Source organism: Pleurodeles waltl, chromosome 10 (genome assembly GCF_031143425.1).
Source record: "Pleurodeles waltl isolate 20211129_DDA chromosome 10, aPleWal1.hap1.20221129, whole genome shotgun sequence".
NCBI classification, from domain to species: domain Eukaryota; kingdom Metazoa; phylum Chordata; class Amphibia; order Caudata; family Salamandridae; genus Pleurodeles; species Pleurodeles waltl.
In genome coordinates, this window is record NC_090449.1 from 37,416,922 (window position 1) to 37,442,743 (window position 25,822).

At 47.3% G+C, this 25,822-nt stretch overlaps 1 protein-coding gene across 2 annotated transcripts in view; it reads left to right on the forward strand.

Annotated features, from left to right (window-relative positions):
- HDAC6 (histone deacetylase 6) overlaps positions 1-25,822 on the forward strand; it is a 222,430-nt gene that overhangs the window by 122,017 nt on the left and 74,591 nt on the right. For both annotated transcript variants that reach the window (XM_069209604.1, XM_069209603.1), the window contains exons 22-23: positions 16,760-16,952; positions 17,468-17,617. In XM_069209604.1, the coding sequence (XP_069065705.1) occupies positions 16,760-16,952; positions 17,468-17,617 (343 nt within the window). The remainder of the gene's footprint in view (positions 1-16,759; positions 16,953-17,467; positions 17,618-25,822) is intronic.

Consider the following 25,822-nt stretch of genomic DNA (forward strand, 5'->3'; position numbering starts at 1 on the left):
ACAATTTGCCATTTTAGTACACTCATGGCTTTGAGAGAAGCATCCTCAAAACCTTAACTAGACCGTTCAAGTTCCCACACATTTTGGTGTGTGTAAAATTAATTCAGTGCCTGCCATTATGAAAAAGACACCACCATTTTTCAACATGATAGACCCGGAGACTTAATCCTAAATTTCTACTTGACCATGTTATATGGACTTGGTCAAAGTATTTTATTTCGTTCTACCTCTGTTAACGTGCTAGTGTGAAGCAGTGAAAGAACAACTGGACAATTGCATCTGATGGGAGTTTAGGATATTACGCCGTTCTGCCAAGATATGGTTTTTACTGAAGTCTTATGCTTTATACAGTGGTCTTCCTCAGAGTAGGACACTGTTCTCAACAGAAGCATTTTATTAAGTTGGTGGGATTTCTCTCTGGTTAAGCCAGGTAAAGATCTTCAAATATTTATTTACTACTCCTCCCAGACGTTTTTGGAAGGGAGCAAATTTACTTTCCTCTCAAGTGAAAATTACCTTGCTGTTACTGACTTGAATACAAAGTTGCCATTATCTTATGGTCTCGCCAGCACATAAATAATGATGGCTTGAGCACTTAGATTGCTTTAGCTTTTGAATGCTATGCCTTTTTGGAGCCCTTTGTTAACATCACAACGATGCAAAAGTAGTGCAGCTTCTTAAATGTTGGCTACCTTCAATCAATCAAGGCATTTATAGAGCGCGCTACTCACCCGTGAGGGTCTCAAGGCGCTGGGGGGGGGTTACTGCTGCTCGAAGAGCCAGGTCTTGAGGCGCTTTCTGAAGGTGGGGTGGTCCTGGGTAGTCCTGAGGTGGACTGGAAGGGAATTCCATGTCTTGGCTGCTAGATAGGAGAAGGATTTACCTCCAGCGGTGGTTCTGCGGATGTTATGGACGGCGGCGAGAACGAGGCTGGTGGAGTGAAGTTGGCGGGTGGGCATGTAGAAGGCGAGACGACTGTTGAGGTATTCGGGGCCCTTTTTGTGGAGGGCTTTGTGTGCGTGAGTAAGGAGCCTGAAGGTGATCCTTTTGTTGACGGGGAGCCAGTGCAGGTGTTTCAGGTGGGCGGATATGTGGCTGTGGTGTGGTACGTCGAGGATGAGGCGTGCAGAGGCATTTTGTATGCGCTGGAGACGTTTCTGAAGTTTTGCGGTGGTTCCTGCGTAAAGGGTGTTTCCGTAGTCCAGGCGGCTTGTGACGAGGGCGTGGGTAACAGTTTTTCTGGTATCGGTGGGGATCCAGCAACGGAGCATGCGAAGGGTGTGGAAGCAAGAAGACGAGACCGCGTTGACTTGCTTGGTCATGGTGAGAAGGGGGTCCAGGATGAATCCGAGATTGCGTGCGTGGTCTGAAGGGGTTGGTGCGGTGCCCAGGGCCGTGGGCCACCAAGAGTTGTCCCAGGCGGACGGGGTGTTTCCGAGGATGAGGACCTCTGTCTTGTCTGAGTTCAGCTTCAGGCGGCTGAGCTTCATCCATTGTGCGACATCTTTCATTCCATCCTGCAGGTTGGCTTTGGCGGTGGCAGGGTCCTTGGTGAGGGAGAGTATTAGCTGGGTGTCGTCAGCGTAGGGGATGATGTTGATGTTGTGTTTGCGAGCGATGTTGGCGAGGGGGCTCATGTAGATTTTGAAGAGGGTAGGGCTAAGCGAGGAGCCTTGTGGGACGCCGCAGATGATCTCGGTGGGTTCTGAGCGGAAGGGCGGGAGGTGCACTCTTTGGGTTTGGTCCGAGAGGAACAAGATGATCCAGTCCAGGGCCTGTCCTTGGATGCCAGTGGAGCGGAGGCGGGTTATTAGGGTGCGGTGGCAGACGGTGTCGAAGGCAGCCCGAGAGGTCAAGGAGGATGAGGGTGGTTGTTTCTCCGTTGTCCATCAGGGTTCCGATGTCATCGGTGACTGCGATGAGGGCGGTTTCTGTGCTGTGGTTGGCCCGAAAGCCAGATAGAGAGGGGTCGAGCAAGTTGTTATCTTTGAGGAAGTTGGTCAGTTGCTTGTTGACGGCCTTCTCGATGACCTTGGCCGGGAAGGGGAGGAGCGAGATGGGGCGGAAGTTCTTCAGGTCGTTGGGGTCCGCCGCAGGTTTTTTCAGGAGAGCATTGACTTCCGCGTTTTTCCAGCTCTCGGGGAAGGTGGCAGATGTAAATGAGCTGTTGATGATGCTCTGTAGGTAGGGGGCGATGATGGCGTCGGCTTTGTTGAAGATGTGATGGGGGCACAGGTCCGAGGGGGCGCCGGAGTGGATGGAGTTCATGGTGGTTCTAGTCTCTTCGGAGCTGATGGGGGTCCAGGCGTTAAAGGTGATGGTTGGGGCTGTGGGTTCAGTGGTGGTCGGCGGGATCTGGGGTCCGAAGCTGTCGTGTAGGTCGGTGATCTTTCGATGGAAGAAAGTAGCGAGGGAGTTGCAGAGTTCTTGTGAGGGCTTGATGGTGTTGGAGCTGGCGTTGGGATTGGAGAGCTCTTTGACGATGTTGAAGAGTTCTTTGCTGTTGTGGGTGTTCTTGTCCAGTCTCTCTTTGAAAGATGCCCTTTTGGTGGAGTGGATCAGCTGGTGGTGTTCACGGGTGGCGATCTTGGGGGCTGACATGTTTTCTGCAGTGTGTTCTTTGCGCCAGTTTTTTTCGAGGGTACGGCAGGTTTTCTTGGATTCTTTGAGGGCGTCCGTGAACCAAGGAGGTTTCCTGATGTCGGTCTGTCTTGGGTGGCTTCTGTGGGGGGCGAGGTTGTAGGCGCAGTTGGTGATCCACTGTGTGAGGCTGAGGGCTGCGTTGTTGGCGTCTGAGGTGATGGCAGGTTGGTTATGGTTAAGAGTGGAGAGTAGCTGTTCTGTGGAGATTTTGTTCCAGGGTCTGCGGGTGATTAGTTGTGTGCGAAGGTGGTGGGTCTTGCGCTTGAAGGTGAAGTGGACACATCTGTTGTCGGTCCAGTGTATCTCGGAGGAGTGGCTGAAGGATACGTGGTTGCTGGCGGAGAAGATGGGGTCGAGCGTGTGGCCAGCGGTGTGGGTGTGGGTGGGGGTGTTCACCAGTTGCTTGAGTCCGAGGTTGTCGAGCAAGGTGGCGGTGTTGGTGTTGTTGTTCTTCTCCAGGTGGAAGTTCAGGTCCCCGAGGAGGATGTAGTCAGGTGAGGCTAGAGGTTGTCGAGCAAGGTGGCGGTGTTGGTGTTGTTGTTCTTCTCCAGGTGGAAGTTCAGGTCCCCGAGGAGGATGTAGTGAGGTGAGGCTAGGGCGTGCAGGGTGATGGTCTGTGATGGATTCGCTGAATAGGGCGCGTGGGCCATGGGGCCTGTAGACGAGAGTGCCTCTGAGGGTGGTCCTGGGGTCGGTGTGGATCTGGAAGTGCATGTGTTCGGCGGCGAGGAGGGTGTCTTCGGTGGAGGTAGTGATGTTGATGGAGCTCTTGTAGATGATGGCGATTCCTCCTCCGATTTGGTTGGTGCAGTCTTTCCTGGCGATCTTGTAGCCATCTGGGATGGCTAAGGCGATGTGGGGAGCTGAGGAGGCGTTCATCCAGGTTTCTGTGATGAAGGCGACGTCAGGTGCGGTTGTGTCCAGGAGGTCCCATAGTTCAGTGGGGTGCTTGTGGACGGAGCGTGCGTTGAGGAGGATGCACTTGAGGTGGTCGTTGGAGCGTGGGCCGGTGGACGGATTGCAGGCGCGGTGGAAGGTATACTTGCAGGCTTGACAGGCGAAGTGCGTTTAGAGCTGGCTTGGTAGCATGTGGTTGTTCGTCCGGGGTTGAGTGCGTGGAGGGAGGCGGCGTCGGATGTAAGCTGGGGGTTTTGGGAGCGCTGGGGGCCAGGGGTTCTGGCGCTGGGCGTGGTCCAGGCGCGGACGGGCGCAGACAGGTTTGCCTTTCGCACGCCCGCTGCGTGTGGCCGCCATAAGAGGGAAGGGGGGGAGGAGTCAGCTGGGAGGCGGGAGGGAGGGTAGCGAATGGAAGCGGGGAGGCGGGGCCGCACGGGAGGCAGCGGCGGGAAGGCGGGAGAGTGGGGGGCGGGAAAGCGTCTGGAGAGCGGAACGGGAGGGAAAAAAGAGAAAGCGTGACAGGCGAGAAAGTGGAGAAGGGAGAAAGACAGAATCCCAACAAGACCGACAGAGGGGAAATAGAGGAGCACAACAGGAGCGAAAAAGGAGGAAGGCAGGAGCGCAGCAGGAGAGACCACGGATCAATAGAAAAGCACAGCAGGAGAGATCGAGGATAACTGGAGAAGCACAACAGGAGAGAGAAAAAGGATCACTAGAAAAGCACAAAAGGTGAGACAGATGATAATAGGAGAAGCACACTAGGAGAGGAAAAGGAGAAAAACAGAAGCGCAACAGGAGAGGCAAGGGAGAAAAACAGAAGCACAACAGGAGAGGCAGAGGAGGAAGACAGTAGCACAAACAGGAGCGAAAATGGAGAAGGATGGGAACGGAGCAGAACGAAAGAACCTAGGACTTACCAGACCAGTGGCAGGGACCTGGGCAGGTGGAGCTGCAGCGGCGGGGAAGCGACCTACCCTAGGGTCAAGGGTACCTTTGCAAGGGCATGGACTGCTCTGTCTAACTTTAATTCAGGGGACCTGAAAGAACACGTGCAAAGGAATGACTGAAGGAAAGGAGACTATAGGACGGACATAGAACATGAGGCCTGCAAAGAAAGAAGAAATGAAGGGGCACAAGCATGCAATTGAAGCGGGAACTAGTGCATTTTTGAACAGGTGAGTATTGGTTTAGGAAAGGAAAGAAATTAGAACTAAGACAAAGGAACCAGTCAAAAAAAAGGTAAAGATCAAAGGATAGAAATGAGAGAGGGAGAGAATCGTCAAAGAAAGTTTAGACTCATGTGATATTTACCTACAACAAAATACCATTGTTAATAGTTTGCAAGGATTCAAAACAGTGTTGGGTGCAGCTACACGTTTTCATTGCAAGAGCCACTTTCTTCTTATACCTCATTAACTTGGTTTCCATGATTGACAAAACCGCATCTGGGTCCACACCACCAAATTGAGCCAAGTCTCTATTCTATCTGACTTCAGAGTTGCTGTTGACATCCTGTTGATATTTACAACATGTATGCTTCCTTCTTTTTCGAGGGCTTAGGAATTAGCTATTTTGTATTCCATGTTTCAAACTAGCTTCACAGTTTTGCCATCAAGAATCCAAAGGTCACGAAATATATATTTTATCTTATTTATGTTAGCTTCTCACCTATCAGAACAATTCTTTAGAAGTACTGCATATTCTTTGATGTCATCATGAGAGGTCTCTCTGAGCTTCAGTGATCCAGTTTACTGTTGAGCCCTTTTTATACAATGTTAACATGTCTTTCTGCCATAATAATGGAACCCATGGCATCATATTTGTATCTATTTTAGAGTTTTATAAAGTGCTACATATTGTTTAAGCCTCTTCAGAGCTTCATTTCATAATACTGGGGATGAAGTGAAGGTCCTTTCACAGCCAATACGCACCAATCCTTAAGTGCATCATCTACAAAACAATGATTTGGAGATCAAATTAATTCAATTCTGGTTTACTGCATTCCTGAAACCACATTTGTCCAGCACACATGTGGTTACTGGTAGCCATCACGTAGGCTTTTCCATATCACTACCAAATAGAAGGCATCACAGCATAACAAAGAGGACCTCTGGTACTATGACTTTAGGCAACTGTTCATATGAGAGCAAGGATGCACAGCATCCCACCAGGTTTTTTCTCATATTTGTTGAGGATTAGTTGTGTTAGGTGTGAAAAAAGAGGTAATTTCAGACAGATAAGATCTGTACTAGACCATCTATATGGATTCTAAACAGAAAATCGTGTGGGAGAAACCCAACTCTTCTTCAATTGCAATTGGAAGCATTGAAAATAAATTCTGATCTACAGGGCAAGTGGGATTGTGGGAGTTTTGCGTCCATCCAACCAAGTTATGCATGGTCTCTGTGAGTAGAAATTTTTCAGAGCTCTGAATCATTGCACATTAGAGGATCTTCCTCAGCTACTTGTGAATATTCTCTGAAGAAGACTGCAGACCTTTTGATAGTGTACATATATATATTGACATGGTGGTGTCAGAGAACCTTGTCTCTTGTCAGATTTTGAGCCTGACTTCCTCAGTGAATGAAAGAGATGCAGTTCCCGTTCTGGGATCCCCATTAATAATCATAACCACTGAATAGCCCCACCCGTGTGCAGGGATCCCAAAGCACTTTTTCCAAAGTCGTATCTTCACCTTACTTTGAAAAGGCCAGGAAGTTAATGTCACAAAATTATAATTTAGGAGCCTAAAAATAGGCTATATTGTCAGTTCCATTATTTGACTTTAAAAACAAAAGGAAATACAGTAATCTTTAAAAGGGTAAGTAAATGAAAGAAAAGTGACATTTTAAAACATCCTTCACAAAGTATTTTTGCTTTCTTTTAAAGTGAATGATAGGGAAAGATACATCACTGCAACTGTCTATTTATAGCTTGAGGTCAGAAATGCAGGCTTTTGTGACAGCGGATAGCTGTGGTTCCAATGGAAGTTTAGTTTCCAAGATGATTCCAAGAGTGCAAGCTGAAGCTACTGGTTTGGGTCACAAGCCTATGGTAGCTAGCCAGAGGATTTGGACCTATCTGTTAGCTTTACTATAGATTGGTAAAATCTCTGTGTTGCTTTCATGAAATTTTTAAAGGATTTCATATTTGTGTTGTTCACATTATTGGTTTTACAATTCCATAGATGGAAGACTCCAACTTCATAATGTGCAGGCAGATAGGTACGAGGTTCTGGAGGATGATGTATGAAAAATTTCTCTTCCAGGGGATCGTCATCAATAGTCATAAACATTGAATATTCCCGCCCTTGTGCGGGGACCCCGGAGCATATATATAATACACACATATTATACATGTGTAAAACAGCAATGCAGGCTATAATGTTAAAACAGGCTAAAATGCTTTATTTCTATGAAGTTTTTTTTATTTTTTTTATATATTATAAAATTACAATAGAGAATAAATATCTAGCCAAGCCCCCAAAACTGGGCTTAGGGAAGTAAGCAGCAGTAAACTCTAGAGAAAAAGAGAAAAAAAAACTGCATTGAAAAACAATGGAGCATTCTTAGCCAATAGGCTGCATGCAGGTTAACACAGGAGAACCATAAAAACTTTGGCACCGTGCCTTTAAGACCCTGAGCACCTCCAGTATCCCACCATGCCTCAGGGGTGAAGGAAAGGTGACAGTTGGTTCACAGTTAGGTCAGTTCTTTTTTTCCGGCTTCTTCTGAGAGGATCTTTTTCATTCGACAGATAACATCTTTGTCTGAGCTTGGCAGTTTTTTCCTGACAGAAAAATGCCTTCACTTTTTGTCAAATGCCCTGCTTGTGGGAAGAAGAAGGCCCAGTCAGACCCACACTCTCTGTGTATAGTGTGCCTGCCTCAGAGTCACTGCCCTGACACTTGTAAGCACTGCAAGAATATGTCAAAGAGGACTCTGAAGGACAGAGAAAAGATCAGGCTACATGGGCTTCAGGAGAGGCAGAAAACATCGTCCTCTTCACTTCCCAGACAACCAGCAGGTCATTCTCAGGAGAGAATGGCTAGGTCGACGTCAGCAGGTAGGAAAGTACCTGTTTGTTCCCCGTCGACGTCGTCGCTACCACCGTCTCACCGGCATAGATCACCGTCGACGGCGACACACCCGACGTCGAAGGAGACGGCGTCGAGGGAACACCATCGCAGGGGCAGGTCTCCGTCGACGGCAGCCCGCCGATCGACGTCGAGCCATCGCCGGCGTGCCCGGTCGCCGCCAAAGGCTGTGCGCCCCCCGACGTCAAGAGACACGGCGTCGAAATCACCACGACGGCATGAGAGACATCCGCCGTCGGCTTCCCACCGCTCCACGTCGAGGCACACGACGGCGAGCAGGTCGAGGTCCAAAGATCGCCGTTCGACGTTGAGACACTCTACGTCGAGGCAAGAGCAACCGGTGGGGCGCCCTTCGACGTCGACACAGCCGTTGACGTCGACACAGGTTTTACCTGTCCCGCAGAGAGTAGAACATCGCCCCACGCCAGACAAGGCCGCACCATCTCCAGTGGTCTCCATACCGAGCGACTCATCTCGTTCAAGAGCGGCATCATCTGGGCATGTCTCGCCCATCAATCTATCTCCAAGATGGCTAGAGAGCCTTAACAGACCAGCGGCCTCCCCGGATTCGCAATATTCGCGAATGTACTCGCCTACTGCCTCCCTGCCAAGAACGCCATCACCGACAGCAAGGGCAGGACGGGCTCGTTCTGCTCCTCGTCAACCGGCCGCGAGGGCTGGGCGCTCTGCTACAGCGTCTCGCAGCAGGTCTCGTTCTCAACGACGATCCAGGTCTCGTTCACGAAGAAGATCACCCTCTTGGTCGTCGTCAGGATCATCTGTCTGGCGTTACTCCCCCACCCTAACAGATTCTCCACCTGCTAGGGTCTCACCGGTGGATGACATTACCACGTTTAACGAGGTGCTGTTAAGAGGAGCGCAGAAACTAAACATAGAGGTTCCAGAGCCATCTACCTCCTCGTCAGTCATCTTTGAGACTCTACAACAGAGATCAGCATCAAAAAAGCTGTTGCCTCTAGTGCCTGGTTTGTTGCAGCCAACCATGGACACTTTTCTGGCCCCAGCCTTGCTCAAATCTGCCCCGGCTAGGATTTTAAAAAAATACAAGGCTCCCGAACAGGACCCTTTGTTCCTCAGGAAGGATCCGCCACCGGACTCGGTAATATTAGCCGCAGCCCGAAAGACCCACTCGGTGGCATCATCATCCACGGTCCCCCCGGATAAAGAGAGCAGGCATCTAGACTCTCTGGGGAGAAAGATATGCGGGACGGCGGCTTCGGCAATGAAAGTCTCCAGTGCTTCTGCACTCCTGGGCAGGTATGATCGTTCTCTGTGGGACTCTCTCAATAGATTCACAGAGAAATTGCCCAGAGAGGACAGACAAGATTTTCAAGAGTTCCTGCAAGAAGGATGCCTGGTATCCAACCAGGTTATCAGCGCGGCAGCAGATGGGGCGGATTTAGCTGCACATGGGTACGCGCATGGAATCTGTGCAAGGAGGTCTTCCTGACTGAGGCTCACTGGTTTAAAGCAGGAAGCACAACAACGCATCCTGAATCTCCCATTCGCCGGGAACTCTCTATTTGATGCCCATGCAGACGAGGAAATGGCCTGCATGAAGACCGAGGTGGATACCATGAGGGCAGTGGGCCTGGAAAGAAAGAAAGATTTCAGGCGGAGGTATAGGCCTTATGACAGGCGCCCTTTCCAGCAGAGGGTTCAAACCCCTCACTGGTCCCAAAGGTCACAGCAACGGCAGGGACGCCCTCTTTTTCAGCGAAGGAACACAAGGGAGCGAGGGTCAAGTAGACCTCAACAGTCCACTCCGAAAGCGCCGGCCAAACAATGAGATCTCGCTTCCCTCGACACTGTACACCACTCCGGTGGGGGGAAGTATTACAGCTTATCTTCACGAGTGGCACTCTATCACAAGAGACAAATGGGTGCTCAATATTGTCGAACATGGCTACTCTCTTCTTTTCAAACAGCCTCCACCACACTTGCCACCAACCAAAGGCAATCCATCTCATCTCAGCCTGCTGCGCAAAGAGGCTCTCGCCCTCCTACAAAAGAATGCCATAGAAAAGGTTCCACCTGCGCACAGAGGAAAGGGGGTTTACTCCCGTACTTTCTGGTGGCGAAGAAGGGTCGAGAGGGCGTTTTCAGGCCAATTCTGGACCTACGGCTGCTGAACAAATGCATAAGGAAACAGAAGTTCAGGATGCTAGCGCTTCACCAGATTTTCCCTCAGCTACATCAGGGAGACTGGATGTGCTCCATCGACCTGCAGGATGCATATTTTCACATCCCAATAGCTCCCAAACATCGAAAATTCCTGCGCTTCCAAGTAGCGTTACAGCATTACCAGTTCAGAGTTCTACCATTTGGCCTGAAATCTGCCCCACGCGTCTTCTCGAAATGTATGGCAGTGGTAGCGGCGCATCTTCGAAAACAAAAGATATTCATATATCCATACCTAGACGACTGGTTACTGAAGGCTTCTTCTCCGGAGCAGGCGAGAAGCCATCGGGACATTGTGCTCGGAGTTTGCGAGTCTCTAGGTCTTCAGGTCAATTACCAAAAGTCAACCTTGATTCCAACACAGAACCTTCACTACCTGGGAGCTATCATAAACACAGAACTCCAAAGAGTGTATCCTTCGGAGGAACAACTATCCTCAATAGACAGGAAGTGTCAGGACCTGTTGAGAGCCAACGCACCTACGGCACGTCAGGTGACATCGCTGCTGGGCTCCATGGCATCATGCATTTTTATTGTCCCAAATGCCAGACTCCACATGAGGCCCCTCCAAGAGGCATTGGAGAGCAACTGGAGCCAAAGGACAGGTCGCTGGGAGGACAGAGTGCGACTACCGGCAGTAGCACTTCAGTCATTGAGATGGTGGATGCTCAGACCTCACCTGTCAGTGGGTGCTCCGTTTCACCAGGTAGTTCCATCCGACACTCTGGTAACGGATGCTTCTCTTCAGGGATGGGGGGCTCATCTGGGTCCCCTTCAAGCTCAGGGCTTGTGGTCAGACAAGGAAAAGCAGTACCACATCAATCTGCTAGAACTCAGAGCGGTCCATCTGGCTCTCAAGTCTTTCATACCACTAATTCAGGGGAAAACTCTCCTAATACAAACGGACAATACAACCACGATGTATTATTTGAACAAACGGGGGGAACGAGATCCCTACCCCTATCTCGAGAGTCCCAAGCGATATGGCATTGGCTCCTGGCCAGAGGAATGTCACTTACAGCGGTTCACCTGCCAGGTCAACAAAACGTGGAAGCAGATTTTCTGAGCAGACACCTAGAGGACGCTCACGATTGGGTCCTACACGGCGAAGTCGCAGAATACATCTTCGCTCAATGGGGTCGGCCTCAACTGGACCTCTTCGCAGACGAAGTAAACAAGAAATGCCCAGACTTCGCATCCAGGTTCTACCGTCCGGGATCTCGAGGGAATGCCCTGTTGATCGACTGGTCAGGGATATTTCTCTACGCTTTTCCGCCGATTCCCCTCATACCGGCAGTGATCAATAAACTTTACAGATCCAGAACCAGAATGATTCTCATAGCGCCACAATGGCCCCGTCAATTCTGGTACACAGATCTCCTCAACCTATCGGAAAAACTACACAGGAGGCTGCCGTGCAGACCGGATCTTCTGAGCAGAATGGAGGGCAGGATTCTACATCCCAACCTACCCTCTCTGAGCTTAACAGCATGGCTCCTGAATTCCTGCAGTATGGGCACCTAGGGCTCTCACAAGAGTGCATGAACATCTTGAAAGAGTCCAAACGGCCTTCCATGCAGCGTTCTTACGCTTTTAAGTGGAAGAGATTCTACATATGGTGCTGTCAACAAGGTCAGAATCCCATACGGGCTTAGGAGGATGTCATACTGTCCTATTTGCTTCATCTGGCAAAGTCCGGTCTGCAGGTATCATCTATTAAGGTACATTTGTCTGCTATTACAGCCTATCGCAAGTCACCTTCTCAGGAATCCTTCTTTACGAAACCTGTAGTCAAGGATTTCTTAGAAGGTTTGAAAAAAGTTTTTCCGCCCATTCGGAGACCTTCTCCTCCATGGGAACTGAACATAGTATTGGCAAAACTTATGGGCCCTCCTTTTGAACCTATACGTAAGGCCTCTTTACAACACCTTACGTGGAAGACGGCTTTTTTAGTGGCCATTACTTCAGCGAGGAGGGTCAGCGAAATCCAGGCTTTGTCTTCCAAAGAACCGTACACGGTTTTTCATGACAATAGAGTGGTTCTGCGAACTCACCCATCTTTCCTTCCGAAGGTGGTGTCAGAATTCCATATCAATCAGACTATATCTTTACCGACTTTCTTTCCCAATCCGGAGACTCCGGCAGAGAAAGCATTGCACTCCTTAGACTTGAAAAGAGTGCTGAAATTTTATCTGGATAAGACAAAATCGATTAGACACTCTAACCGCTTGTTTGTAAATTATGGTCATTTGAGGACAGGAGAGGCAGCATCTAAACGAACGTTATCAAGATGGATAGTTTCTTGTATTGTTAATACTTACCAGCTGGCTAATAAACAATTACTAGCGAGGCCTAAAGCGCATTCCACAAGGGGAAAAGCGGCTACTGCTGCCCTCCTTAACAATGTTCCAATATCTGAGATTTGTAAGGCTGCTACATGGAAGTCTGTACATACGTTTACTAGACATTACTGTTTAGACTCAGATGCAAGAGCGGATGCCCAAGTGGGGCAGGCCTCTCTGAGAAATTTATTTGCATAATACCTATCTATTCCTGCACTTCTATTGGACAGTCCGCAGAGTTTAGGGATGGGCTTGCTAATCTATTCAATGTTTATGACTATTGATGAGGATCCCCTGGAAGAGAAGGATAAGTTACTTACCTGTAAATCCTAGTTCTCTTCCAGGGGTATCCTCATCAAAGTCATAAACAACCCACCCTCCTCCCCGGACGCACGTCTCCTAGAAGTGCAGGACAGACTGTATTTTGAATCAGTTACACAGATTGTCACCGTAAAAAAGAACTGACCTAACTGTGAACCAACTGTCACCTTTCCTTCACCCCTGAGGCATGGTGGGATACTGGAGGTGCTCAGGGTCTTAAAGGCACGGTGCCAAAGTTTTTATGGTTCTCCTGTGTTAACCTGCATGCAGCCTATTGGCTAAGAATGCTCCATAGTTTTTCAATGCAGTTTTGTTTCTCTTTTTCTCTAGAGTTTACTGCTGCTTACTTCCCTAAGCCCAGTTTTGGGGGCTTGGGTAGATATTTATTCTCTATTGTAATTTTATAATATTAAAAATAAAAAATAAAACTTCATAGAAATAAAGCATTTTAGCCTGTTTTAACATTATAGCCTGCATTGCTGTTTTACACATGTATAATATGTGTGTATTTTATATATGCTCCGGGGTCCCCGCACAAGGGCGGGAATATTCAATGTTTATGACTTTGATGAGGATACCCCTGGAAGAGAACTAGGATTTACAGGTAAGTAACTTATCCTTACTCACTATGTGGTGTAAATATATCACCTGTACGGTCGTCCCAGCTGGATCTCTGCATTACATGACAACTTCAAGCTCTTGAATGTAGAATATGGATGGTTGTGAACTAACCATTTTTGGGAGTGCATTTCTGCTCAAAATGTAATGTAATACACTTAGTTACGTAATTAATGCATACAAATATGGCAGAATTGGGGACCTAACTTCAAGTTTACCAGACAGTTTTCTCTGTCTTGATGGCTGAGGATAATGCCTCTCTCATATAGAGTGACTTCTGCCTGTCAAATTTAGTTGGCCGCTGACACCGCAGACAACTCTGTGCATTGACAGGAACCGCCATCAGTATGAGAAATGTTTATTGAATAGTACCGTCAGCCATGATGGTCGATCATCAAACTTAAAAACTTTTTATGTTTTTGAAAACAAAATCCCAAAGCAAGAGTTTGTTTTTGGAAAAAGAAAAACTAATGGCCCGAGACCCTGGGAGTTTTTTCCGGGGTTGTGGGTGGTCTTCATTGTTTTTTCCTGTTTTACTATCCCTTATGGCCAGGGTATCCCTGGAGGTCATCAAGAAAAAATAAAAGGTTTTACACAGTCACATATAGTAGACAATGTAATGTCCTTCCTCCAGCCTTCAGAGGCAGAGAGACAGAAGGTTTGGTGGACAGAGGGTACTCCGTGGCATTTGCAACCGAGTACCCTGTCTGCCAAACTCTACATCAAGCTGTTAGATCTTTAATGTTTATGGGGTGACTTGCCAGATGGTGGAGGCTACGGCCACTTACCCCACTCCCCTAAGTATCTCTGACCTCCAAGTGCCTAAATGCAGGCAGACAAATCACCACTGTTAATTCACTGCTGGCAAAGCCAGTTGTAGCTTTATCAGCACAGTAGTAAATCAGAGGTCCCCACTGTAAAACGGGTAGAAAAATTGCAAGGTTGGTGGCACTGGAGAAATCCCCCAAACTCTTATCGTACCCCTTATTTTGTGATATGATGATAACGTCTTGATGCAAAAATAACACTTTCTGGTTCTTAAAACTTCTAGACTTAGTAACAGGAGACCCCTTACTACTGTCTTAGAGAATGAGCTGCAGTGGAGGTGCAAGGTCCTCCAGCTCCTTTACCTTTCCCACAACCAACAAACTTAGACGTCTTTTTCCTAAAGACATATTTGAGTCAGACCCTCTCTCTCGTATTCCAACACAAAGGCAGAAATATAGATGAATGCACACTTTCAAATGGCTTAGGGTTTTTTGCACAGTGTCCAGTGACCATCTTGTATGTATAAATATGTTGAGGGGTAGATATGTCTTTCCCATGTCTGACATAAGATAATGTCTGCTTGTAAAGGGCATGTTCATCTTTGAGCTCTTGGCATTGAAATAATAGATGTTTATTGTTAGTCAGCTCTGTGGCATTCATTTTATTGACCTCAGAAGGGTGAAATGCTGGGCTGATCCGTCAGCATTCAAAGCTGAGGGCAGACAGAGATCCCTGAAGGGGATACATAAGTTCACTGAGAATTCAGACGTGGCTGATGTTTAAGTTGTACAATTTTGTCTTACCTGAGTATAATTTGTTCTAGTCTAATACTTTTAAATTCTTTTTTTTTCAACTGAAGCTTCTAGAGGCAGTTTTACTGGCCTGTTTAAGGCCATCTGTGACATTAAACTGCTGACTTGAGATTTTGTTGCTGTTGTTCAGGTTTGGAGTAGTTGATCCTACAAGATGTTCACTGATAGAATATGTTTGTTACACTGGTGCCTCTTTGCTCACACTAGTCTTCTGAATGTTCAGAAGCTGCCCTGACATAATAAGGAATTAGACAAACATGTTATTGGTTTGGCCAAACTCTGCTTCCTCAAGTGATTTGCATTCTCTGGTTCCTGCTGCATTGCTTGTTTTGTGGCACATTACTGGAACAGACTTTAATACTGCTCCTTAGTGACACCCACATTATTTGAATTTGTGAAGATTGCTTATTTTTAATGGGCACTGTAACTTGTTTAAAGTTGTCTATGTGCTGTTATTCCTGAATGTATATAAATCTCACCCAGAATAAATCAGAACTCTGAAATACATAACATTTCTAGATTGTAGATTTACATAACACTAACTTTATGCCATTTATAAACCTCAGCAGTTGATTCTGGAGTGCATGTCCTTGGCATTTGAACTTTGAGCAGCTATCTGGAAGCTCAGACTATTATTGGGCTAACTAGGCAGTAGATGTACTTATACAAGTGTAGAACACAGAGTAGTTAGGCTGGAATTTGAACACTGGAATTTGTATCACAGATTCAGTTTGTGCGACAGTTTGCCCTTGGATATGTGTAGATCTGTGTGCTCTACAGAGATTTTAAAACAAATTGCGAAGATGCTGGCACCTAGTGACATGTTTGAAGAGAAAAGGAAGACATGGTCTTTCTTTCTAGTTCTCCTAAGAACCCACACAGCAGCATTACAATGTTTTAATTATAAAGGCTGATGCCATAATCTGTGCAAGGGTAGATGAGTTTCTGTTGCACCACACTGTGGAAACGTTCCTGTTTCAGCAGAGACCGGCACATTTGATCTATAAAATTACTATGAGAAGTCCTCAATGGGCTCTGGGTAATACGGTTTTAAGTTGGATGCCCACAGATGGTTTCTGCCTGTTTCCAGTTAATTTTCAGATATAGTGCATATTGCTATCACACAGCATGGGTATTATTATGATAATCTTTTGAAAGAAACAACAAACATGAATGTTATCTGCTTAGTGAGTGTATGAAATTATTAACTTGTGTTTTGTGAATAGTGTGCTTAATGGTGTGACCATTGCATTAGTGACTGATTTATATTTTGAACCTTATCAAAATGTAATGGATGAGAACTCCTAAGAGTTAGGGCCAGCTCCTATTGTAAACAGGGGTCAGTCTTTTCTGTGAGAGAGGTGGTCAGTCTTTCAGCTTTTTCTGTGGCATCTCACATGTTTTGATTTGTGGCGTATGTTTTGGTATAATCAGTACAGATGATTGGACATGACATTTCTATGGAGGAAATTGAAGTGAACAACTAAGTGCACAGACCAGAGTATAGTGACTAGATTATTCTAATCCCCCCTCACTGTCTTAATTTGACTCCCTGTTAACTTCCTCCCAAACACTGAAAACATCCTTTAAGGAAATGGTCTTCAACACTTCCTCTCTGTATTCTATTGCTGTTCCTCCATTGAACAAGCATTGCATAGCATTCCTTAATTAAAAACAATGTTTAAAGACTGCAGTGAATCATTTTTCTCTGTTATTGGTATTTTCCTGTTTCTTCCTTAGTACTTAACTTGCTCAGTGCTTAAATTGCTAGTTTCCTGTATTGGTCAAGCAAGGGATTTGAGAACTGTGTATTAAATGCATTCTGAATAAACATTTTGGGAGAGATAAAATGCATTGATGTGATTCATTGATTTCTGATATGGTCCCTGCCGTGACCAAGGATCATGTGGCAGTAGTGATGATACGTACCGTTATAGCTGGGGATTAGATAGGCAGTCATGGCACCATGTGCTTGAATAAGTGAGAGAAAATAGATTGCTGGAATCTCTATAAATGAATTTTTCTGTTTGATCTCATTTTATTCTCCAATTTTCATATAGCGTGCTGTATGTTTCTCTCCACCGCTATGACAATGCTACATTCTTCCCTGCCTCCACCGATGCAGATTATAACAATGTGGGACATGGGAGTGGAGCAGGGTTCAACGTCAATATTGCATGGAATAACAGCAAAATGGGAGATGCAGAGTACATAATGGCATTTCACCGTGCTGTGATACCTATCGCCTATGAGGTAAGGGAAGCTCTGCAAAGCTCTTTTAATTGCTGCTATCACATATCTTGGGTACATCTACTAATATCTGACGTGTTTGGTGAGATGAGGGAGAACACGCTTGTTTCTATCTTTGCAAATCAAACTTTATTTCTGGGGCTTACGTGCTAGGGTAGTGTTGGTCTTTCCATAAGTATTTTGTAAGAAAGTGCTGCAGAACCAGATAGCCTTGGAATAAGCTTTTTACCTCTTTCCAAACTCCCATTTTGTAAAATGCACATTTGTCTGCGTGTCCATAAGTGGTTAAATGGGCCTGTGTACTGACGGAATGCACTGGCTAAATGTGAAGACTGAACTTTGCTCTTATCCTTAAATGTTGTCCCTTCTTTGACCCCGAGCAAGGCTAAAGATAGAACTTACATGGATACTGGGACTTCCCCATAAGTACTTTGTGATTCTCTTATGTTCAGACCAGATATTGAATGCAAAACAAATGATAATGTGTTTTGAATAAATGTGTTTTTCCTATTTTTCAGTTCAATCCAGATCTGGTTGTGGTATCAGCAGGCTTCGATGCTGCTCGGGGCGACCCTCTGGGTGGGTGCCTAGTGACCCCAGAAGGCTATGCACACATGACCCACCTGCTCATGGGACTCGCAGGGGGTAAGATCGTGGTGGTGCTAGAGGTATGTGTACGTGTTCATCTCATTGGTGCATATCTGCTAGAGAGGCAGAGAGGCTTTAACCTCTGTTTCAAGAGCTGATATCTTGATTTCAAGGGTTAGAGCTTAGCACATCAGAAACTAAACTGCTCCATTTAGTCCAGGACAGCATAGACCGGCCTACCTGGTGCCTACCTAAAATATAAATTTGGATTAATTACATTTGGATTCACTCTCCTAAACAAACGTAGTCATCAACAAACGTTAACAAACACTTTCACACCACACATCAACTTTGCCCTTCTGAACTGGTAATATTGTGCAAGAGGTGGGCCCGGAACGTGGGATAACATAACAGATCTGATAGAGACTTCTAGCTGCAGCTTCCTTACCATTAAATTCCCTGGTGTCAGCTTCGAATCCGGAGTTTTTTTCTGAACAATACCCTGCGCGGGTGGGTGGCGTCGTTCGGATCCACGTGCGTCGACCAGCTCTGCGTGCGTCGTCAGCGTCGTTGGAGCCGTCTGTGACATCGCGGTTGTCTATATAGACGCCGTCTCGGCGCACGTACGTCAGTTCTTTTCCTTCCGCGCTGGTTAAGCGCAGTTCCGGAAAGAGCTACCCTGCTTCGCCGGTTTGTCGGCGCTTTTTTGACTGTTTGAAGTCGTGTCTTCGAGAAAGACAGGATTCAAGCCGTTTGGTGCGTGTCATTGCACCATGCCAGTGACGGATCCGCATGGTGTTTGCCTTTGGTACCTGGAGAAGGACCACGATTCCACCTCGTGCCCCGACAGTCGGGCCCATAGCGCCGAAGGCCTTGAGGGAGAGATCCCTTAAGCTTCTTGCGGCCCGACATTTGTCTTCGGTCGGCGCGACTCTGCTGGGGTCACTGTCCCGCAGCAGGAGGAGGTCGCAGCACCGCTCCCGGAGCCCCAAGTCCTCTTCCTCGCGGGCATTCCGAAGGTAAGAGGCACAAGAAGAAGTCCAAGCGGACTTCGTCTTTGACACGCCTGTCGGCCGACGAGGCATCTATGGAACGTCGACATTCCGAGCGCGGTTCTGCGGAGCCATCGCCAGGGTTGACTATGCGTCTTCCCCCGTTTCCAGGGACCGAATCGACCCACGCTCATATAAGAGTTTTACAAGGCCATGCGTCTCGTTTTTGAGCCGGCTGCACCCTCATGTGGGTCTTCGGGCCCCACAGGGACTCATTCGGAGACGCCAGCGTTGGCACCCCAGGATCCGATACCAGATCGGGACCGGCGCCGGTCTCTCACAGTCGACCTCCTTCGGCGCTGGGTCCGACGTCAACGATTCCGCCACCGGTGGCAGCCCAATCCTTATTCCAGATGATCCGGAGCCAGAGCGATGTCGTACGACGTCGACTCCGACTTCGACGGAGCCAATTCGGCCCAGATCATTGTCTGAGCATTATTTAGATCAGCCAGACGCAGAAGAGGAATGGGAGGGGTCTGAGGACCCTTTAGAATGTTGATTGCAACAGGACTGGTATGAGGAACCAGGGGAGGCCAGTGGACTGGACACGTCTCCAGATACTGGAATGCTCTCTCCTCCTAATGTGGCTACGGAGGAGGGTGGTTCTTTCGCAATGGTGGTGCGTAGGGCAGCTGAGGTCTTGGACCTAGATTTGCCTACTGTGCCAGTCAGGACGAATATCCTGACAGAAGTGCTTCAGCCAGGGGTGACAACATCAGAGCCGATGTTGCCCTTCAATGAGGCTCTTACCGACGTCCTTCTGGGTATGTGGTCCAAACCCAGCACAGGGGCTCCTGTGAATAGGACGGTCGGCCGCTGCCAGAGTCCCGCTCCGAGCGACCCTAGTTTCCTGACACAACACCCCACTCCTGAGAGCTTGGTTGTCCAAGCCTTTACTTCCAGTGGTGCCTCCCCTTCAGCTCCTCCGGATATGGAATCCAAGAGGCTGGATCACCTTGGGAAGAAGATGTTTTCTTCCTCCAGCCTGGCATTGAGGTCCGCAAACACCTCTTGCCTATTGGGCTGTTAGGAGACGCTTATGATAAGAGAATCGTGCACCGTTGCTGTCCATGCTGCACCTATAGCATGCATGCTACATTCTTTGCTGCAGATCTGTGTATTTCGAGGAGGCTTGCACAATATATGTGTGCAACAGTTAAATCCAGTTCCCTAGACAGAAGGAGAATTGAACTTACTCAGCTGTGGATATTGTAGGGAGAGAAACCAAGGTAGGCCCAGTAAAGTTATGTTCAGAACCTGAGATGGTGAAATGTTTAATCTACTGTTAGCCCTTTGTTTCAGATCTTAGGTGCTGAAGTTAAATATGCCTCTTATTCTACTGTGCACATTTAGTGCTCCTACGTCTGTTTCCTATTTAATCTTTAGAGTCCAACAGAGATGTGCATTTCAAAGGGACCCTTGGTGACTAGCAGAGCTGTCCCTTCTGACTAAGAGAGTTCTTTAAGGTCTTTGGTTTTCTGTATTCAGTATGATCTAATTTTACTCCAGTATTGGAACTTTCATAGATTCACATGCTTGAATCATTCCCCGTCGTCGAGATGGGAGTCCCAGTACAATTTTCACAAGTAATGTTAAGACATATTAACAGAGAAAAAGGCCCTAGGACTCTTCAATTTCATAGTCATTTTGTGAAAAGGACCAAACCTGAGCCTCCACCAATCAGGCGACAGTACCCTTCAGAACCTCCTGAGAGAAGCTCTAGCACCTCAGATTTTCTACCGCACGTCGTGCTAGGGAGTCTCCTCAGAGCTCTGCTCTGTCTTCACACCTTTATTCAACTATTTTCTCTCAGAGAAACTCATTTATTTGGATTTGTCAGCTATTTTTCAACTATGTCTGACAAGGAAAAGAAGAGTCTCTTCAGAGACTGCAAGACTTGTGGAAAGAAAAGGCTTCATTCTGAAGACCCTCACCAAGACTGCATTTACTGCCTATACCCAGATCATTCAGCCAAAGACTGTAAGAGTTGCCGTACTTTTTCTTCTAAAACCTTAAAAGACAGGGAAGGCAGATTATTAATATGGCTGCAGAAACTAAAACATAGGAAGGATCCAATTTCTGATTCTGAGAGTGCTGAATCATCAACATCTAAGAGATCATCTAAAAGGGCGAGATCACGCTCTAGATCTCCCTCACAAATCTCAAGAAAGGCCCCCAAAAAGACTACTTCAGGGTCTTATGAGGGTCGCAGCCCATCTTCTTCCCCAACGAAAGTTTCAAGTAAAGAGGGGAAAAGGCATTCTTCCAGTTCTGAGAGCCACAGAAAGTCTTCATCTGTTCCACCATCTGTGCCATTCAAGAAGCCATCCTCTGTGACTGGAAAAAAGGCTTTGTCGACGGATTCACCGTCGACGGCACCGTCGGTGGGTGCATTGCCGACGACATCTACTTCTGGATTTCCATCGTCGACGGCTCAGACATCGTCGACGAGAACAACTACCCCACTGTCGACGAGAACTGCAGCGACGACATCAGCGTCAACGACCGTCTACACCTCGTCATCGTCGACGGCGCTGATGTCAGTGTCAGCCCTACAAAGTCGTCGACGGTAGACTCGTCGGTAAGACTTTCTGCTATTAAAATAACTGTGCGTCCAGCGTCGACGGCACCATCCATGACTAAGTCTATTTACACGTCGTCGACACCGTCGACGAGGGAAAAACATCTAAAAAGAGTAGAAAAGCTAACACCAACCCACACATCACCTAGTAAGGTGTCCTCCCTTGTGCCAGTACATCTTTTGGAGGGAGACGAAAATTCAGATGAAGACGGGCCTTTTGGAACAGCCCACAGTCCTTCTGAATTGAATGTAAAGTACCAGGAAGAAGAGGAATATGAAGAAGCTTATGATCCCCAGCTTTACTCACAGCAACAGCAATATCAACAGGGGGCGTTTATTCCTTTCTCTCTGCTTACTGACCTTAGAGCGATGTTAGTGGATTACAATAGAAGGTTTCCTCCTCAAGGAGCACAACCTCCTCCATCGTCTATTTCTGGTGTTTCTACTCCACATCAGAGACCAACGTCCTTACATCTCACAAATGTGGCCACTCCGGACATGACAATTCCTCAGGACACCGACATCTCAGAGGGCGATCAGGAAGGAGAGCTCATGGACACTCACTCAGAGTGGGACGAGTACATTATCCCTGCCCCTCCTTCTCCTTCTCATTTGAAGGTTGAATCCCCACCAGAAGACATTGGAGGATTTCACAATCTTCTAGAGAGGGCAGCCAAGCATTTTGCCTTACCGTTACCTACCAAGCAAACAGACTGTTTCCTGTACGATTTTAAAGAGCCCTTTCAGAAGTCTGTGCGCTCTATCCCGATGGTGAACTACCTGTGGGAAGAGGGCCTTAAAGTCATGAATAATCCGGCAACAGTCACGGCAGTTTTGCCACGTCTGGATAAAAAATATAAAGCTCCTGATGATGCACCAACACGCTTAACAGGACATCCTCCTCCGGATTCAGTAGTAGCTCAGGCAGCTCAAAGAAGATCAAAGAATCCTTCTGCCCCGATTTCCGCACCCCCAGACAAGGGGGGTAGGCGGCTAGATAACATAGGGAAAAGGTTTTCTTCTATGGCTAGCCTAGTAACTCGAGCTGCCAACTCCTTGGCTATTCTGTCTAGATTCGACAGACAGCTTTGGGCGGACATTGCACCTTTTATTAACCAACTGCCGGAGGATGCAAGATCGGAGGCAAATAAAACGGTACAAGAAGGTCAACGCATGTCTGCAGAGCTTATAGACTGTGCAATGGATATAGTGACCACTGCTTTTAGACAACTTGCAGGTGCAGCTGTACTAAGAACCAAGGGCTGGCTTAAAGCCACCTCGTTTCGCCCAGAAGTCAAAAATAAAATCCTAGACTTACCCTTTGATGGCCAAGCGCTATTTGGAAAACATGTCGTTGAAGCCCTACAATCAATTAAAACGGACACGGCAAGGTCATTAGGGACCCTGCAATATCGAAGATCGTCCTTTCGTTCAGAGAGCGTGGCCAACCCTCATACAGAGGGGGATATCAACAACACAGATATTCTTCCTATCCATCATCTTTACAGCAGTATCGTCCATACTACTCGCAAAGGCAGCCGCCACAACCAGCCTATAGTAGACCTGCAGGCAGTGGACGTTCAACCCGTCCGGCCAAAGATTCGGCTCGTAGAACCTGAGGTTTTCAAGGCTCCAGCTACACCCAGTCCTCCTCCTGTCACTCTGGGCGGGAGGATCTCTTTATTCCTCAGTCAATGGCAAACCATTACGTCAGACAAGTGGGTCCTACAATTAGTGAAACGGGGCCATACTTTCGAATTTATCCAGATACCTCCCTCCAACCCTCCCCACAGGACTCCTTCAAGGTACCCTCAACAACTCAAAAAAGAGATCGACAAGATGCTTCTCAAGGGAGCTATAGAGAAGGTGCCTCGGGCCGAACGAGGAACAGGATTCTATTCCAGGTTCTTCATCATCCGGAAAAAGTGGAAGGATTGGAAGCCGATCCTCGATTTAAGGGAACTAAATGTATACCTAAATAAGCAATCGTTCCGAATGATCAGCTTGCAAGACGTCCTTCTGCGTCACAATCAGGGAGATTTTATGTCATCACTAGACCTGAAAGACGCATACTTCCACATACCCATCCACCCTGCCCACAGAAAATACCTAAGATTCACCATAGCCGGAAGCCATTATCAATACTGTGTCCTTCCTTTCGGACTGAAATCAGCCCCAAGAATATTTACCAAATCTCTAGCACCAGTCGCAGCCTTTCTCAGAAGGAGAAAGCACCAGGTTTTTCCATACTTAGACGATTGGTTGATAAAGGCAAAGACTTACGCAGGAGCGCACAAGTCAACAAAAAAGTGCGTTTCCTTACTGACCAATCTCGGATTCACAATCAACTGGGAGAAGTCCAACCCTCTACCAGTACGCAATATTACTTTTCTAGGAGCAAAACTGAACACAGAATCCGCCATGGCATGTCCCACGTTAGAGAGGCAACAAAGATTACTGACTCTAGTGAGTTCCATACAGAGAAGAGCAAAGGTTACTGTCCGTCTGTTCAAATCACTGTTGGGCATGATGTCTTCATGCATACCTTTGATACCTCTGTGTCGGCTAAAGATGCGCCCCTTACAGGAGCAGCTAAATCGTCAATGGCTCCAAGTATCGGGCACCTTTGAAGACCAAATACAAATAACTCCGATAATGATCAGAACTCTGAGATGGTGGTCTCAAAGGCATCATCTATCAATTGGCCTTTCGTTTCTACAACAGCCAGCCCCGTGGACCATAACAACGGATGCCTCACTGGAAGGCTGGGGAGCGGTGTTACAGGATCTGAAAATAGTGGCAAATGGCCACTGCATCTGGCATCAATGCATATCAATTGGCTAGAACTCAGGGCAGTGCACCTGGCCTTACAAGCGTTTCTCCCAAGGATCTCAGGATCGCAAGTGGTGATAAGAACGGACAACACCACTACGATGCACTATCTCAACAAACAAGGAGGCACAAGATCTCTCACCCTCTCCAGGGAAGCCCAAGCGATCTGGAACTGGGCCTCACAGCAAGGCATCACACTATCAGCGGTACACTTGCCTGGAATAAACAACAAGACAGCAGATGCACTCAGCAGGCAGAAATCGGACTGCCACGAGTGGGAGCTAGATCAGACCGTACTGAACCATATTTTTTCCCTGTGGGGGACACCAACGGTGGACTTGTTTGCGAACAAGGACAACGCTAAATGCCGGTTCTTCGCAAGTTGGCATCACCAAAAGGGATCTTGGGGGAATGCGTTTTCGATAGTCTGGTCAGACAACTTTGCTTACGCCTTTCCTCCCATTCCGTTGATCCCAAGGGTCCTCACGAAGATGAAAACAGAACCGTGCACTCTGATACTGATAGCCCCGTACTGGCCGCGCCAACATTGGTTCGCGGAACTTCTCATTCTGTCAGTCAAACCTCATATTCCACTGGAGCCGTTACCTCAATTATTAACAATGAACAACAGCCAGGTTCGGCACCCCGATCCGCAGTCAATGCGGTTATCAGCATGGCTCCTCACCACAGAGAGTTCGCGCATTTGAATATCCCGCAGGACTGCAGGGATATTTTGTCAAAAGCCAGAGCGGATAGCACGAACAAGACGTATCAGTGTAAATGGAAGAGATTCTGTGCCTGGTGTCATCAGCGTCGGATTGACCCTCTAGTCTCACCTCCAGAGGAAATATTGCTGTATCTCTTACAGCTAGCTGAATCTAGCCTAGCACACTCATCCAATAAAGTTCATTTAGCAGCTATAGCTGCATACAGACGTTCAGATGACACACCCTCACTCCTCAGCTGATTAAGAGATTTCTGAAGGGGCTTTTCAGGGTTTACCCTCCTTTCAGACCACCACCTCCTTTGTGGAATCTGAATATTGTCTTGGCACAATTGATGAAGCATCCGTTTGAACCGATCCATCGTGCTTCCCTCAAGTTCTTGTCGTGGAAGGTTGCCTTATTGGTAGCCCTTACATCAGCTAGGCGGGTCAGCGAGGTGCAAGCGCTGTCCATCCAAGAGCCATTCCTGCAGCTTAAACACGATAGACTGTTAATGCGCACTAACCCGCATTTTATCCCAAAGGTTCCGTCAGACTTTCACATAAACAAACCTTTAGTCTTCAAGTCTTTTTTTCCTCATCCATCTACTCCGGCGGAGAGGGCATTACACTCCTTAGACGTTAAAAGATGTGTTCAATTTTATTTGGACCGGACTAAATCTTTTTGACGCTCTAATCAGTTATTTGTGGCATACAGTGCTCCTAGGAAGGGGTACCCACTATCCAAGCAGAGTATTTCCAGATGGATCGCTTCAGCCATTCGCTTTTGCCATCAAGCAGCGGGCAAACCTTTGCAATCATCTGTGCATGCTCATTCTACGAGAAAAGTCTCATCGTCAGCTGCGCTGTTTGCCGGAGTCCCACTACAAGACATTTGTAGGGCAGCAACATGGAAGAGCTGTCATACTTTCACTAAGCACTACTGCTTGGAATCTCTTTCTCATGGAGAGGTAGCAGTGGGCCAAGCGGTTCTCAGGAATCTCTTTAGGTGAAGGTGAGCCATTTCTCCTCCATCCCTCCATCCTAGAACAGGTATGCACATTGTTTACATTTCAAAAAAAAAAAAAGAAAAGAGAGAAAAACAGAAATGTATATA